The sequence below is a fragment of the Schistocerca americana genome, chromosome 7 (genome assembly GCF_021461395.2).
Source record: "Schistocerca americana isolate TAMUIC-IGC-003095 chromosome 7, iqSchAmer2.1, whole genome shotgun sequence".
NCBI classification, from domain to species: domain Eukaryota; kingdom Metazoa; phylum Arthropoda; class Insecta; order Orthoptera; family Acrididae; genus Schistocerca; species Schistocerca americana.
Window position 1 is genome coordinate 111,266,968 of NC_060125.1, and position 18,540 is coordinate 111,285,507.

The 18,540-nt window shown below is 39.8% G+C and overlaps 1 protein-coding gene across 1 annotated transcript in view; it reads right to left on the reverse strand.

Annotated features, from left to right (window-relative positions):
* Nucleotides 1-257: 257 nt before the first annotated feature.
* The window catches only part of LOC124622585 (4-coumarate--CoA ligase 1-like), a 314,336-nt gene continuing 296,053 nt past the window's right edge, over nucleotides 258-18,540 (reverse strand). Inside the window, exon 8 of the mRNA XM_047148334.1 lies at nucleotides 258-709. Coding sequence (XP_047004290.1) covers nucleotides 576-709 — 134 coding nt within the window. The 3' untranslated portion in view covers nucleotides 258-575. The remainder of the gene's footprint in view (nucleotides 710-18,540) is intronic.

Genomic DNA, 18,540 nt, shown 5'->3' on the forward strand with positions numbered 1-18,540 from the left:
CCGCGCTATTGCTATACACTGAGCATTTCAAAGTTTAAAAAGTTACAGATCGAGCATGTACAATATATAAACGACTCGTGATTGACGATAATAATTGCATACTTTAAGTCTACGATCAGTATCTCACACAGCTTAAAAATTTGTGAAAAGTGACGAAAACGCCAAAATTATCGTAAATTCACAGGTAACAGACACAATTTCTGGTATTGACATTATGTGAGAGTTAACTAGAACAAGGCGAGAATAAGTAGTGTCAATGCACATCAAAGAAATTTAATCTCAACATTTAAATACAGTATATATTACGATAATTACATCACGTAAATCTTCTGAAAAGAAGTTGATCAACCAATCTGAAACAAAAGAACTCTCATTTCTGTTGACTCTCAGTTGGTAGTGAAACATTCTGCGCATAGTTGAGCAAGTCTCTAGACTCCCTTCTTATGACGCAACAACCCTCTTCTTCACAGTGAGCTGACAGAGCGAGCTACTCAGAACAGCAACGAGATTGACAACGGTGATGACACGAAGTGCATTTCCCTCGGTGATGGCTGTCAGTGCCTGGCTGGCAGGATTCAGTTGTCCGTTGGAGTTTCCTCCCTGGCGAGCTTCCGGAGATCTCGCCTCGACACTTTCCCTGTTGCAGTCTTCGGCAGGACATTCAAGAAGCGGACCCCACCTCGCAGTCGCTTGAAGTCTGCCACCTCACCTGAAAGACAGCATAGTCGAGTGACAATGTGATTTGGACACAGGAAGCACGGTACGGTCAGTGCATAAGTTTTATCAAAGCATCTGTGAAAGACTTCAGCTAAATTATAGATAAACTCCTCCAAAGACAGGATACATATCCATATCCAGTGGCATTATACAGGATTAACAAGATTAATACACTGATGTGCAACTGTAGATAGTATAGGTATACACTACTTGGGCTATTTTCTTTACATTGGGAATTCTGTAACATAGGGGTCATTGATCTGATGATTTTACCCTTATCAGTGACTTTATCACTCTTACCAGTGACGTTATCATCCTTATCAGCGGGAAGCCACGTCTCATAACGCAGTATTAAATGTCCAAATGATGGAAATGGACCAACTGCGTATTAATAGCCCACGCCCCATCCTTTCTGTCTCCAACTAGATTGTTGCATATAATTGAAATATAAAAAGGGTATAGAATTACATTATAACCGACGTACGCATCAAATCACGCCCCTTCCTCTCCTTATCTCCAGCCAGTCAAGATGATGAAAACAGACCAATTGTTTGCTTTATATCCCACTTCCCTCTAATCTCTCCAAGCAAGTGTAGTATCAAGTAAAAAAGTAACGCAGCCTTCACTTAAAAGTCAACAATATTAATTATTTCCTTGAAAGTCAGACATGCACTATTTTGGACATAATAATGGTCTCATTCTACATTATTTACGTAATATTACAGCGATGTTATTGTGGAAGTTATGCATGTATATATCTATGGCGTAGTAATAAGAATGGCTCCAATGTCAAGAAGTCTCAACGCTTAAATACTTAAACATCTTTCCTCTATGAGTTCGACTGAGTCGTTCCACAGTTGAAGTGGTCATTAACCTTATGCTTTCCCATCAGCTTCTTGAAGTGGTTATTATAAAATCCCCTACCTAAGTCAGTTTGTAAATAATTTGGAATCCTATTATTCTTTCTGTAAATCTTCCTAAATGTACCTACAGCGCCAGTTTTAGTCTTTCATATTTGAAGCACACATTAGTTACTGTTAATACATAGTTATAGCCCAAATTGTATTTGGAATATGGAATCAAATCAACCAAATTGGCTTGATGAAGGTCATCAATTATTTTCGTGATAACTACTCTTCTCGGATAAACATTGCGTCGCTGTTCCAACTTTCATGCTGATTACTGTGTCAGTCAGTAACAAGAGCAAGCTCTGTCGTGAAAATAAGGTACCGACAACAAATTATTTCTTTGTATACCATGTTGTAGAGAGCTAACAATCAAAAAACAAACAGAAAATTGTGCTGTTTAAGACTTTCCCTACGTAGTAACTGCTTCATTGGTTCACGCGCGTCGTGTCGGATAATGTGGAAGTTGCCCGATATTTCGACGAGACAGCTGCTCGTCATCTTCAGGTGCTTACTGACGTGTTGCTGCAATGGCTCGCCAATGTATACGCTGACTCGCTAGGCCAAGGCCTGAGGTTTTAACTCCATCGTAATCATAGAGCACGGTGGCATTCAGTGCCCCCTGCCGTACAAACGGGCCACTGGCTTCCCGTTCGCGACTCGGGAAAAGCGCGGCCGCAAATAGCTGGTAGAGTTTAGGAGTGCGGACTTTGAATCTCCGTCTGTGTTGACTCGGATATGTTCGTCTGCAGCCGACGATACTTAGTACCGCCAGTGCTGGTTCCCATGCTTAATTGAAGTGAAATCCCGTGTTTCTATCGATCAGGTCGTTACTTACACGAATTTCGACTGCTTCTTTAATGATGGAGTCCCAGTACGTGGAATCGGACTAAAGGATCTTTGTCTCTCCATAGTTCATGCTGTGTCCCGCGTCAAAACAATGTTCAGCCACAGCAGACTTTTCTGGCTGACCCAGTCTGGTGTGACGTCTATGTTCAGCGCATCTATCCTTCACAGTGCGACACGTCTGAGCAATGTATGACTTCCCACACTGACATGGGATCTTATATATCACTGGTATCCTTAGACCTAGGTCGTCTTTAACAGAACACATCATGGTTTGCACTCGCGCTGGAGGGGGGAAGACACATTTTATTTGATGTTTTCTGAACAGTAGACCAATCTTAAAGGATGCGCCTTCTCTGTTTCTTCTGGCTTCAGTGCGTGCAAGTTTAAATGCATTACGGATCTGTTTATCAGAGTACCCGTTTTGTACAAACATAGAGCGAAGATGGTTAAGCTCTGCTGATAAGCTCCTTGCATCATAGATAATTCTAGCCCTATGAACGACAGTACGCAACACGCCACTACGTTGAGATGGTTGATGGCAGCTCGTATCTCGTAGACAAAGGTCACTATGAGTCGGTGGCCGCAGAGCCTATGTAATAAGTGAACTTGGTGAATGTCGGTATAGTTTGCTGGTCCCGATACTTTAGTAAAAACGCGAGAGAGCACAACAATCTGTTTCTCATCTTGCGGAATTTATCGAATTCAAGTACTCTGAGATGTCGGGACCAGCAATCTATACCGACATTTGCCAAGTTCACTCATTACATAGACTCTGCGACCGCCAAGAGGGTGAAACAAGGAGCCAGCATGGCGCTGGTGAGCGAAAGAATCCGTTATAACTGGCGAGGATTAGACAGAGTCTACACGAGCTTGCCTTCATTATATCTGAATACGTCGTCACGTGTGTCAGCGGATTCCTGGGAGTGGGTGGGCGGTGCTACGTGGTCGCTTTTGGACTAGACGCGGCACAGATAAACAACTGAGTGGCGCTGCGGTATCGGTGTCGGAAAAGAGTAAATTTTGTGCCCGTTCCAAAGATCTTGCCTATTAAGGATTTTATCAGTGCCGTTGAGGAAGGTGTCTTGAAACTTCCGAGTGAGACTGCTGACGAAATAAGGCGAGAGGCTTGCAGGGCCGTAACCTAGATGCCAGCACCGAAGCAGACCATCAACACTGAAGAAAGGAAAGCTCTCCGTTCCTTAAGGGAAGACACAGAAACAGTGATTTTATCTGCTGACAAGGGAAACGCTACCGTTCTTTTGCCTGCAACATCTTATTTTGGCAAGATGATGGATTTACTGCAGCACTCAGCGTATCGCCGTCTTCAGAAGGATCCAACTGACGCAGTACAACGGAAGACATCCTCAAATCCAGCCAGTTTCCCGAACATCTTACAAGGGAACCTCCCCATCGCACCCCCCTCAGATTTAGTTATAAGTTGGCACAGTGGATAGGCCTTGATAAACTGAACACAGATCAACTGAGAAAACAGGAAGAAGTTGTGTGGAACTGTGAAAAAATAAGCAAAATACACAAACTGACTAGTCCATGGGCCACATAAGCATCATAATGGAGAATGTGAGGTTAGGAGCGCCGTGGTCCCGTGGTAGCGTGAGCAGCTGCAGGACGAGAGGTCCTTGGTTCAAGTCTTCCCTCGACTGAAAATTTTACTTTCTTTATTTTTGCATAGTTATTATCTGTCCGTTCGTTCATTGACATCTCTGTTCACTGAATTAAGTTTAGTGTCTGTGTTTTGCGACCGCATTGCAAAACCGTGCGATTAGTAGACGAAAGGACGTGCCTCTCCAATGGGAACAGAAAACATTTGATCGCAAGGTCATAGGTCAACCGATTCCTCCACAGGAAAACACATCTGATATATTCTATACAACACTGGTGACGGCATGTGCGTCACATGACAGGAATATGTTGTCGACCCACCTAACTTGTACACTTGGCGAATGGGTAAAAAGATTCTTCTACCTTGCCGGATTTAGGTTTTCTTGTGGATGTGATAATCACTCCCAAAAAAGTGATGAAAACATAAGAGTTTGTCAGATAAACTGAAAATAACAAATTAAACTATTTACTCGATGGAAGATTCGAACCAAGGACCTTTCGTTCCGCAGCTGCTCACGTTACCACGAGACTACAGCGCTCCTGTTCTCGTTGTCCTCAATGTTGCTTATCTTCCCTTGAACTACTCAGTTTGTATATTTTGCTTATTTTTTCACAGTTCCACAAAACTTCTTCCTGTTTTCTCAATTGATCTGTGTTCAGTTTTTCAAGGCCTATCCACTGTGCAAACTTATAACTAAATCTGAGGGGGGTGCGATGAGGAGGTTCCCTTGTTAGAAAGAGCTTAAGAGTACAAGCGCCAGTTCCACCGCGACTTTATGGGCTGCCTAAAATCGAGAAGGAAGGGGTTCCTCTTCGCCCCATGGTGAGAAATGTAGGAGCCATATTACCTGGCAAAACATCTGGCTTCTCTTCTATGCCCACTGGTAAGAAAATGTGGACATTGGAAACTCAGAAGGTTTTATACAGTGACTGAAGACCAGCTGACATATTAGTGAGTTTCGATGTAGTTTCACTTGTTTTGAGTAGCCCTTTGTTTCGCATATTAGCTAACCTTTTCATGCAAGTCTTCGAGGAAAATGCACTTCAGTCAGCGCTGTTGAAACCTAAATGTTTCTGGAGATATGTGGACGAGACCTTTGTAGTTTGACCGCGCGGAACAACAACGCTTCCTGCATTTCTGGAACATGTTAACTCCCTCCATCGTACCATTTGCTTCAGCATGGAAGTGGAGAAAAATGGTGGCCTCCCTTTTTTTGATGTCTTGGTCCGCAGAAAAGATGTTGGTTTCTTGGGTCACAGTGTGTTTTGCAAACCGACTCACACTGACCTATGTCTACTTGCTACGAGCTGCCATCACCAATCTCAACGCAGTGGCGCAGTGGCGTGTTGCGGACTCTCGTTCATAGGACTAGAATTATCTATGATGCAAGGAGCTTATCAGCAGAGCTTAACCATCATCGCTCTATGCTTGTACAAAACGGGTACTCTGATAAACAGATCCGTAATGCATTTAAACTTGCACGCACTGTAGCCAGAAGAAGCAGAGAAGGTGCCTCCTCTTCCGCCCTCCAGCGCGAGTGCACACCATGCTGGTTTCGGTTAAAGACGACCTAGGTGTAAGAAGATCAGCGATATATAAGATCCCATGCCAGTGTGGGAAGTCATACATTGGCCAGACGTGTCGCACTGTGAAGGATAGATGCGCTGAACATAGACGTCACACCAGACTGGGTCAGCCAGAAAAGTCTGCTGTGGCTGGACATTGTTTTGACGTGGGACACAGTATGAACTATGGATAGACAAAGATCCTTTCGTCCGCCTCCACGTACTGGGACTCCATCATTAAAGAAGCAGTCGAAATTCGTGTAAGTAACGACCTGATAAATATAGACACGGGGTTTCAACTCAACCAAGCGTGGGGACCAGCACTGGCGGTCCTATGCATCGTCGGCTGCAGAAGAGCGAATCAGAGTCAACACAGACGGAGAGTCAAAGTCCGCACGCTTAAACTTGGCGTCAACACTCTGCCAGCTATTTGTGGCCGCGCTTTCCCCGTGTCGCGAACGGGAAGCCAGTGGCCCGTTTGTACGGCACGGTGCACTCGATGCCGCCGTGCTCTATGATTCAACTACGATGACGTTACAGCCTCAAGCATTGGCGCCTGTGCTTTTCTAGCGAGCCATTGCAGCAACACGTCAGTCAGCCCCTGAAGATGACGAGCAGCTGCCTCGTCGGAATATTGGGCAGAATCCACGACATTATTCGACGCGACGGCCGTGAACTAATGATGCAAACAAAAAATTGTTCTAAAAAAAACAAAAAATTGTTATAAAAATATTACATTTCTTTTACTCCCGACATCAGGATATAATTGTTTTTACTATACGTGAATTTCACTGTTCAGAACAGATTACATTTTTATACTAATGCAACAATATGGTCAATTTCGTTCGTTAACGCCATATGGGAAATGTCGCATGTGACAATCAGACCACTACTATTCCAATAATTTCCCATTTACGTCTCCAGTCACTGGTTCATGTTTGTCGACACGAATTTTTGAGGGACAGTTTTTGTCTTCAGTATCATCTATATCATGTTCCAGTAATAAGTCTTTTATCCAACTCACTTTCTCCGACTCCTTTACTTAGACACACGCCTCGGGTGGAATAACTGCGCGCATACTATTCAGTTCAGTGTGCGTGAGCATAATAGCTGAGGCCAATACTGTGTTAGAAGTGAGTTTTCAACAGCCATTTTACAGAAGCTACATCCAACTTGTTGCATGGCGTTGTTGGCTGTAGAAGGAAATGACCAGAAACAATGATGCTACTATGAGCGCCACACAGCATCCGAAGTCTTTCGAACAAATCGTTTGCCTGTTGAGTGGAATCCTTGGCGGAAGTATAAGTACATGATTCTAGAAAAAAAAAAAGAAAACACAGCAGTCAGCAATCTTGCACAAAATAACACTCCCTTTGTAAACAGAAGAAAAGTGTTTTTCCTCCCTTACTTGCGGTAAGATGTCTCTCTCCTGTGCACTCAGCCGCTAAATGAGTCGTAATTTCCATATGCATCCACATTCGAGTAATGTCTTATTAGCATTTTCAATAGCAATAAAAGAGGTCTTTGGAAAAAATACATAATAAAGACCAGCGTTGTGGAAATCAAACTCTCTCCCTAAGCATAAGAGAAGTGTTTTGTCCCCGTACCAGCACACGACGATACTCAACAGAATACTGACCAGTTGTGACTTTCAAGACTACTTCCACACTCTAAAGATACAAGATGGCAGCACACATAATGTTGTGATGAAGACGTCACTTCGGGTCGATAAACTTGCGAGACTCTTTTTTAACATGTCAGTATAGCATTAAACCTGCGAGATCTGAGCCCACCACGTTGCCCACTTGGTTGAAGGCGTCATATCTATGACAGATTCTTGAATAACCAGACAGTATGCTGTCGTATTTTCATGAAAGATTAGTCATAAAAATCAGTCATTGAAATCTTCATGAAATATTTGCAGGTCGGGTATAAAGTATTTATGAAAGCAGATGAAGATCACGAATATGATGTGAAAGATGATGATGGAGATGAAGAGAGTCATCAGAGAAAATAACAACACAATTTTTAATAAGCCAGTAGACAAAATAAGTGATATTGTATACGGCATCAGATTTGAGCCAACAGTAAACGTGTGGATGACTGGTAATTCGCAAGTGACTGTCAAAGGAGATGATTTAATAATTCACAGCGAGAGGATGATGTGACCTATTGTTTACAGTGAGACATCGCAAAACGAGTTTCACAGCATGAGATCTTGAAAATCACAGTAAAATCTCAAGGCCGTCAATACCCGTAAGTAGTGCTACCTCTCTCGCAAACTGTAAAACTCAACTGAGGCACATTCAAGTTGTTAAGGGGCTCCGGAAAGGCTCAAAATCATGAAAAGTTCAATTTTTACTTTTTTGCGTTTTCTGAATCTTTTAATAGATGTATAATTTATTCAATTCCGAAGACTACAACTATTTTTAAATTTTTTTTGAAATGTGTTCTACATGGGCGTGACCCACTGTAACGATGTTAAACTGCTGTCAAATGGTGTTATTATTAACGTCCGTGTTCATCAGGTACATTTTAGTGATGTGAGATAAAGTGTGTGTTGTGGCTAACCTGTGATGGTTCAATATATATCGCTGGTGTGATTGTCGATTGTTTCATGTTTATTTACTCTATCGTTATCTCGAAAATATTCGTAATTAATTCTGTTTCTTGAGTCTCTGTTTTGTTGAAGTATAATAATGAGTAAAAGTAAAGTTATTAGAAATCCTCTGAAGGCTTTTAAGAAAAGGAGAAATGTTGGAAAGCCAAAGGTATGTGTTATTACTGTAAACAATAAAGACGATAACCAAGTGAGTGAACCTAACCTCTCAAGTACACCTGCCCATATCAGTCAAAGTGGGAAAGAAAATACTTCACAGAAGAAGCTTGGTTCAATGAGTGAAAACTATGAATGTTTTATGGACGAATCGGATGTGAATGAAATATTTGATATGTCGGTTCTCAAAGGAATTTTTTCAATCTGTGTAAGATGTATTCATTGTAGTGAAGTTGGTCTGGAACTCTCCATAATAAAGCACGTAGAACTTGCTAGTGAAATACAACTGAAATGTGATAAGTGCTCATACATGACCACCTTTTGGAGCAGTGTTGCAGTAACTGCAACTGAAGAAAATGGTAGCAAAATCTACGAACACAACAACGAGCGATGCTTGCTTTAGACAAGGAACGCCTTCGGGCTGCAGACAGGGCTGTAAAGAGTCTAGAAATACAAGCAAGAGAAAACAGGAGGAGGAACAAGAGGAAGCTGGAGGAGGAGTTTGCAGAGGATGAAGATAATCCATCCTATGGACCTGGAATGCACTAAAAAGTTAATCCAATCTTTGTCGCTCGATTCCCAAAACTTTTATTTTCTCATACTAATTACATGTTTTCTAAGGATCTTCCAAACATATTTGTTTCAAACTTTCAGTAAATGTTACACAGTACCTTCTGCATAATTTAAAACAGCCTTTTTCCAAAAAACTGTATATTTTTGAATATATAAATAAAAAATTGCAAAAAAATGTTGTGAATTTTCATTACAATTGAAAAAAAAATCATCTTTAATAACTGAACTAAAATTTTGTAAAATCCCTGTGTTAAGTTGTAGCCCATATTCCAATAAATAATCTGTAAAAAGTTCAACTTCCTACCTCAAATACTTTGTGAGGAAAGATGTAATTTATAAGCGTTATTTTAACATTGCAAGTATAGGGCGTTCCGGAGCCCCTTAAGCCTGCATTAAATAAAACTGGTCGATCAATAATGGGAGTTGACAACATACATATCTGTATGAGAGAGAGAGCGGAATTGCACTTGAAATGCGCGATTGTGAGAGGATTTCCATCGAGTCACCAGCGTATTTCGATTTTCTTCACTGTAATAGTGCGAATGAATTGGTGGATCGATTTATGTTATTGCTAGCTGGCAGCGGGCAATAAATCAGACGATAGTGAGATGACATATATTGAAGGAGAACTTCGCAAAGTGTTGATTATTGCCTAAAAGTTTACAATGTCTGACGAAAATACTAGATCGAAAAGAGTAGATTCGTAAACAGTCCAACTAATTATTGATTTTTGGATTTAACAGCATGCACTGCATTTCGGGTTTCTGCGGAGTAACAAAAAATATATAATTACACCAGTACTACTGAGCACACTGTAGATGACACTTTGCAAGGTAGCAGATGCGCACATGAGAGGTGTCATGCACAACACAAACAGCGTATCTGGACACTTTGAACAGTGTATATGAATGATTTTGGAATTGTTTTATTGACATCTAAATATAATACACTTTATACACAAACACAGTAAGGTAAGACCAATTTATAAATATTTTTGGCAACTGTGCGTAAATAGCTGCAGTACCTCTCTGATAGCAGGGGACTTGCTGTTCTCTCTGTGAACACCTCTATAAAGGATACTGTCAAACTTCAGACACTTCAAGCGCAACCTAGAACGTCTGAGAGATCCACACAGATATTACAAACCACTGAAAGCTAAGATCTCTATAACACCGGTTTCTGTAGTATCCCTTTCCCTTGAAAAGATACCAGAACTTCACTATGTAAATATTAGTAGATGTTCCAACAAAGAGTATTGTATTTTGACCCAAAAATGACATTGTCACATAACAATATTACAGGATCTTGTTCTAACACTCGTATCATCTTTACTTGTCCACCATTTAGCTATTCCATCTTTCCCTAAAAGAAATACGTCCTCTTGAATTATTTCTGCCTGTGATTCATATTCATCTTTTTCTGACACTTCTTGTTCTGTTACTGAATAAAGACCACATTCATGCACACAACCCTCGTGCTCTGAGCCAGCAATGTCACTATCAGGATCTTAATCACTGAGCTCATACGACCATTCCAGCTATACATCACTGTCTCTGCTAAACTCTGTCCCACGTGCTTTCCACCTTCGACGTATATTCCACAGAGAATATTTACTTTTCGTGGGTAGCTATTCTAGATAAAAAGTAAATTTACTGTAATTAGTTTCGATACGCCTAAAATTATGCAAATGGAAGTTGGATTGAATCTAGGAAAGCAGTAAAGTCAGATACTTTGTTTCAGGTTATAGCATTGTGGCTCACGCAGATGAAAGGGCTCCTCCAAGCTATGGTAACGCTTCATAAACAATGCAACACTGCGTAACTGAAACCCAATGGTGGTTGGAGCTAACGGAGGGCGAGTTAACTGAAAGTTACTGAAAATGGCGCGAACTCAGTCCAGTCCGTACGACAAAATGGAGCCGTAAAATCATGTAGATGACGTGTGTTGTCTTCACGAGCAATGAAGGATTAATCATTTTGTGGAGAATTCTGTCTCTGTAATACAAATAAATATAGACGTCGTTTCCCATGATTATTCTTTAGGTGAGTGCGATAACTCTTTGCAAGATTCATCATGCTTCCTTGTGTCTCTTACAAGTCTTGCTTAGGTTTATCTGTTTCTTCATGCTTGGTGTTTGTGGGAAATGGATGTTTCCAGGGATGTTAAGCTGTAAAATTGTCTCAGAAGCTATTAGTCGACACTTATCCTTCAGAGAGTCAAAATCACAGTCTTTGAGAAAAAAAAGAACGTAAGTAGAAGAAGAATATAATAAGAATCTATACATACGTAGTATGATTCTTCAGTTCCTCCCGGCGTATTTCTTGCTCGAACAGTCCACTGGTGAAATGCCGGTCCATTGTGTCCAACGGGCACAGTATTTCGGTGATCAGACATGTCGAAATATTGTGTCCGTTGGACACTATGGACCGGCAGTACGCCCGTGGACTGTTCGAGTGTACATACGTATTTTATTTATCAGTTACTACCATAACATGTGAAATCAGGGATTTCATGTTACAGGACTTGAAGAGTCTTGGGAGTGCATTAAACGCAGTAAGAGCATCGACATAAGAGAAAGGACAGCACCATCGGATAGCGAACTCTGTTACCTCAACGGTGGTAAAGTGTGCATAATATTTTGTGGATGATAAAATAACACACACACAGTCAATTTTGATAATACTGCTGCATGATTGTTTGTGTATACAAAAATATCAGGTACTATTCTCAAAGAAGCATGTAATGAAAGAATAAGAGATGTTAATACTAAATCTCTAAGAAAGAGTGTTGTGACTCCTTGTTTTATTTACAAGAGTGTTCAGTTCTCACATATAAAATCACTGTTGATCCTAATGCATTTACAGAAGATAATGAGCGAATAATACAATTGCTTCTGAAAGAGTGCTTTACCGATTCCAGACACTGATGTTTTTGAAGTGTGCAATAATGACGAGTGCAATCACTACACAGAACTGTTTCTGTTCCAGTAAAAGAAGCTGGGGCAGTTGTTATATTAAAGATGTATCATTCATAATGCACACAGTTTACCTGCATAATTCTGTTCAGTACTGTTGCGATTTCACCAAGGCAGATTCAGAAGTGAAACCGCGTTTGTTTAATGGAGTTGTTTCAAATATCTACTCATATTGCAGGAAACTACTGTTTGCAATAGGAGACAGTGTAAACAGTGTCGAGAAAGATGTAGTATTTGCATAAAATTTGTTTGTTTCTACTGCACGTGACATTATAGGTTGTAAAAGTTCCTGTGGACATTTTTATAAAACAAAATTATTACTTTTTATACACGAAGAGCATAAAAAATGAACTATGTATATTGTGAGATGAAGGATTCCGTCTTGTTTAATACTGTTAATCGACCAGTGTGATACTATGAATAGTCTACATTTTATAACACGTTTTAGATTAAACATGCAGGGAAAGAACGTGCTAAAAGTGCACAAAATGTTCAAAGAAAAATTCTAGATTATTGACATCTCATATGAGACCTATGGAACAGTATTGAGTACCAAATTCAATGCAGCTTTTGGGTATCCAAGGAGTGATACATGCTGAACCTATGGTAAGTACACCACTGAGATAACAGTGCTAAATGCAAAATTATCTGAAGTAACCTAACCGTTTTGATGTTGTGGTCGTCAGCCAAGATATGATACAAAATTGGGTGTCATTTTTGGAGAAGAAATATTTGAGGAAATGTCCATTCCTAACAAGGCCAATCAAAGAGGTAATCATCACAAAGAAACAGCCCCACGTCATTTAACACCGAGAAATTTATAATGCAGCTTGGACTTAATTGGTAATGAGTGATTCACAGCAGTTTCACGAGCAGTAATCTATAGATTGCTTGTCACATGCTTAAAGAAGTAAAATATAAAGTCGCATTCGGGAGGACGACGGTTCAATCCCCTCTCCGGCCATCCTGATTTAGGTTTTCCGTGATTTCCCTAAATCGTTTCAGGCAAATGCCGGGATGGTTCGTTTGAAAGGGCACGGCCGATTTCCTTCACAATCCTTCCCTAACCCGATCTTGCGCTCCGTCTCTAATGACCTCGTTGTCGACGGGACGTTAAACACTACCCACCACCACCACCTAAAATATAAAGTATAATGAAATATTCTAGAATAATTTTATACAATGCTTATAATAAAAAACTAGTAGTAATAATAATCGTAATATTAATTTCTTTTTACAGGTCCTCTGGCAATATCAAAAGAAAGGTATCACAAAGGCCACGTTTTGAAGGGTTATTGCAGACAAGCAGCTAGGATGTTTTACAGAAATCTTTTGCACTGGGCTGAGAAGTGCATTTGGGATGAAGTGATGTTACATATGTTACATTGTATTTTTTATTACATGAAGTTAAAATAGCAAATAGAAGTTGTGTGCCAAGCACCGCCTTTATTGTTTCAAACATTGTTTTTCATTTCAAATTATTTGACACAATGTTCAACAAATTATACAGTTTTACTTGCAATACTTTCTGGTCTGCTGTATGCAAGTAGCACATTTTTTCCTCACAACACATGACATTACTTAAAATATTTTGCCAGTAAAACTACAATTTAAATATTTAAGGTATGAGTTACATTAATTTTAATGTATATACCACGTCCTTCCAAATGACTTTAGTATTCATTAATTTTCTCCGTTAGTACCCACGAAATTCGGTTTCAAACTTTAAAATTGCTCTCCTGCACATTTTTATAATGTGGACAAAGCATGTTCTTTTCCTGTGCTCTTAATATTGTTTGTTTGTGTCATTGTAAGTTGTAATAGTTCCTGTGAACATTTTTATATACTAAAATTATTGCTTTTATATACTGTTTGTTTTCCCTTTCATTCCTCAGCTGTGTGTGATATACAGGGATATGTATTTATGTAAATGATCACAACTTTAACCTTAGAATCATTTTTTTATATTATGCCAGAGATATGGTTATGTATAGATTCATCTTTAACATTAAAAGAAATAATTTGACACAGCTTTTATGCATCATAAATTTTCATGGAGTTCTGTAATTATACTTGCATGTTGTGATACCATTACCATTTAACTGTTTAGCTATTTAGCTGTTTGGCCCTTTAGCCATTTACTATTTAGTGTTTGCCATTAAGCATTTAGTGTTTACCATACAGAATTTACCATTAAGCATCTAATATTTATCGTTCAGTGTTCACCATTTAGCATTTACTGTTAGGCATTTAGTGGTTACCGGTTAGTATTTCCCAATCGGCATTTAGTTTTTACTGTTCAGCGTTTACCACTTAGTGATTTAGCGTATACCATTATGCATTTAGCGTTTACGGCTCAGTGTTTACTGGAGGAGGAGTGGGGTACAAAACACACTGTTACTCTGTCCCCATAATCTTGGATTTTTAATACTGTGGTATGTTTGGTTGGAAAGAGGAGACGCATTATTAATAACGCATTTGGTCTGTACGTAAATAGTGTAACTTGACACCATTTTCATACCACGGTCCGATTAGTTGGAGACAGAGAGGAAGGCCATGGGGCATAAAGCACACAACTGGTCTGTTTTCATCATCTTGGACTTCTAATACCAGTATATGATTGGCTGGAGATTGGGAGGCGAAGGGTTCTTATTTTTTTTACTAACGCAATTGTGCTATTTCCGCCATCCTGTATTTTTAATACTGTGCTGATTGATGGCGATAAGGAGTGGGACACGTCTACCCACTGATAAGTATGATGAACTCGCTGTGCCAGAATTCTCAGTGTAAACAAAATGGGCCAAGTAATGCATACATATGTAATTTAGGCGTGTCTGAACATACTTTCTTTGAATGTGATCAATATGCAGAATTTAGACAGGAAGTGGACATAACACCTGACACTGTGTATGGCATAGTTCATAATGCAGAAAGTGGATCTGCATATGCTCTAGTGGATAGTATATGTAAGACTAAACAACGAGCGTCGTTCCGAAAGTAATGCCTCCTATTTTTTTGTATTTACTTCGTATGTTCGCACCAGATGGTGTAGTGCTAATGCTTGTACCTTTCTCTTTCATTTGCCGGTCGTTCCGTTGTTCTGCTGCGGTAGTTGACGACAGCAGAGGAGTGTTCCAAAATGGAATCTGATATGGACGCATGTATAAAGCAGCGATGTGTGATTGAATTCCTCACGGCTGAACAAATTGCACCGATTAAAATCCATCGATGCTTGCCACAGGTGTATGGAGACGATACAATAGACGTGAGCAATGTGAGGCGATCGGTACGGCATTTTCAAGGTGGTGAAAAGGATGTGCATGACAGGCCACGTCCCTGTCTGGAGTGGTGTTACGGTTGGGAGTTCCTTGCAGAGTGGGGGAGTGACCACGTACGTAAAAAAAACAGTATTCCATTTGAGTTCGTAGATGTATCATGGCACTGCACTGAACAGATATTTGAATGTTGTGCAGGGGAGTTGAATTTAGTGAAACCAAACTTCTAATTTTTATTGTTTATAGGTCCCCTAACTCTGACTTTAGAGCATTTCTGTTCAAACTAGAGAGGGTTCTTGATTCACTTTGTAGGAAGTACCAGGAATCAGGTATATGTGTTGACTTCAATATTAATTTTGTATGTGATTATGCAAGAAAAAGGATGTTGGTAGATCTCTAAAATTCATATGATCTGACGCAGACTACGTTTCTTCCAACTAGGATGCAGGGGAATAGCAGCACAGCCACAGACAATATTTTTATTCATTCTTCATTACCAGATGGGGAATGTGTTAGTAAAGGGTGGAGGGCCTTTCAGACCATAGTGGACAAATTTGTACTCAAACAAATGTCAATATAAATACAAACTATGTAGGAAAATTAATCCAGTGGCAATAGAGTTTTTTAAACCTCGTCAAGGAACAGGATATTTTTGTGCCGATAACGTAGATTACAAATATAATTCTTTCCTTAACACATTTCTCATGATCTTGGAGAGTTACTTTCCATCAGAACGTTCTAAGCGGGGTATTGGCAGTAAAAGGCAGCCTGCGTGGCTGAATAGTGGGATAAGGATATCATGTAGAACAAAGCGGGAATTATATTAAAATGTTATAAGTAGTCGCAATCAAGCTACAGTAGCCCATTACAGAAAGCATTTTAAGGTGCTTAAAAATGTTATTAGGAAGGCAAAGAGAATGTGTACGAAAATAGAATAGCTAATTCACAGGATAAAATTAAAAGCACGTGGTCAGCTGTAAAGGAAGTGTCTGGTCAGCAGCACAAAGTCGACCATATAACATCAGTTCGTAGTAAAACTATTTCTGTTATTGATAAGGTAGATATATGTAAAGTATTTAATAATCCCTTTCTGAGCATTGCTTGTGAACTAAATAAAAGTTTAGTTTCTACGGGGAATTATATAAGTACCTTGGCAAATGCCTTTCCGAGATTGATGTCTGAAATAATCCTCTGTGATACAGACAAGTGGGAGATTGAGTCAATAATTAAGTCACGGAAGACTAAGAACGTTCATGGATATGATGGAGTGCCTAGCAGAATATTAAAGTACTGTGCTGCACATGTTAGCCCTGTACTTAGCTAGATTTGTAATTTTTCCTTTAGGAATCGTCAGGTTCCTGAACGATTAAAGTACTCAGTAGTAAAGCCGCTTTATACAAAGGTAGTAAGGGATAATGTAGACAGTTTTAGACCGACTTTTATGCCACCAGTGTTTGCTAAAGTTATTGAAAAGGCAATGTCTGTAAGGCTAGTTGATAATTTTATATCATGCGGTTTGCTATCAAATGTATAGTTAGGCTTTAGAAGTCGTTTGACAGCTGAAAATGCTATATTCTCTTTTGTCTATGACATACTGGATGGGTTAAACAAAATATTTCGAGCCCTAGGCATATTTTTTGATTTAACTAAGGCATTTGAGTGTGTTGATCACAAGATAATGCTACAGAAGTTGGACCACTACGGAATATCAGGATAGCTCACAACTGGTTCACATTTTACTTAAACAACAGACAGCAAAACGTCATTATTCAGTGTTGAGAATGACTGTGATGTGGGGTTTGAGTGGGATACGCTCAAATGGAGAGTGCCCCAGGGATCAGTGTTGGGGTCACTCCTGTTCCATATTTATATGATTGATATGCCCTCTGGTGTTACAGATAACTCTAAAATATTTCTGTTTGCTGATGCCACTAGCTCGGTAGTAAAGGATATTGTGTGCAACATTGGCTTGGTTTCAAGTAGTGCATTACATGACATAAATTCATGGCTTGTAGCCGCGCAGGATTAGCCGAGCGGTCTCAGGCGCTGCAGTCATGGATTGTGCGGCTGGTCCCGCCGGAGGTTCGAGTCCTCCCTCGGGGATGGGTGTGTGTGTTTGTCCTTAGGATAATTTAGGTTGAGTAGTGTGTCAACTTAGGGACTGATGACCTTAGCAGTTAAATCCCATAAGATTCCACACACATTTGAACATTTTTTCATGGCTTGTAGAAAATAAACTAACGCTAAATCACAGTAAGACTCAGTTTTTACAGTTTCTAAAACACAATTCAATAAAATCCGACGATTTAATTTCACAGAATGGGCATATGATTAGTGAAACTGAGCAGTTCAAATTTCTAGATGTTGAGATAGATAGTAAGCTGTCGTGGAAAGACCATGTTCAGGATCTTGTTTAAAGATCGAACGTTATCTGAAATAAGTGATCGTTCGACACGAAAATTAGTCTACTTTGCTTATTTTCATTCGCTTATGTCAGATGGTATTATATTTTAGGGTAACCCTTCTGATTCTGAAAGGATATTTTTGGCTCAGAAACGGGCGGTTCGGGCAATAAGTGGTGTAAGTTCGCGAACCTCTCGTTGACCCCTGTTCACTAGTTTGGGTATTTCGACAATGGCTTCTCAATATATATATTCTTTACTGTCGTTTCTTGTTAACAATATCAGCTTATTCCCAAAAATAAGCAGCTTTCACTCAGTTAATACTCGGCACATATCCAAACTGCATTTGGATCGGACTTCCTTAACTCATGTGCAGAAATGTGTGTAGCATACTGCTGCATCCATTTTCAATAAGCTGGCGCAAGAATTAAAATTCTGGGGAGTAATCCACGCGCTTTCAAATCGAAACTGAATAGTTTCGTCACTGCTTCTACTCTGTTGACTAGTTCATTGAAAAATGAAGCTGATTCTTTTGTTATATTGTTGATTGCGTTTACTGAAATATATGGCTTGACTTTTTTTGGGTTCATAAACATTTTATTTTCATCTATTGTTACTTTTATGTTGTGATTTCATGTACTGACACGTTCCATGAGATTTGCTCCTCAGTTTGGTCCTACGGAACTTGACGTGTAAATAAAATAAAAATGCTCATGTCAGGACCACAATGCACAGCCAGGTTGGAGTCATTTTTGCTTTCAACGGTGGCAGCTCTCTGTGTTCCCTCAAAAGAGAGATTTAATGAAGTACTGTCTCTACTGTAAAGTACATGCACAGTAAGTAAAATTCGTTATCAGCTGTTGTTCCTGGTGTTGCTGTCCCG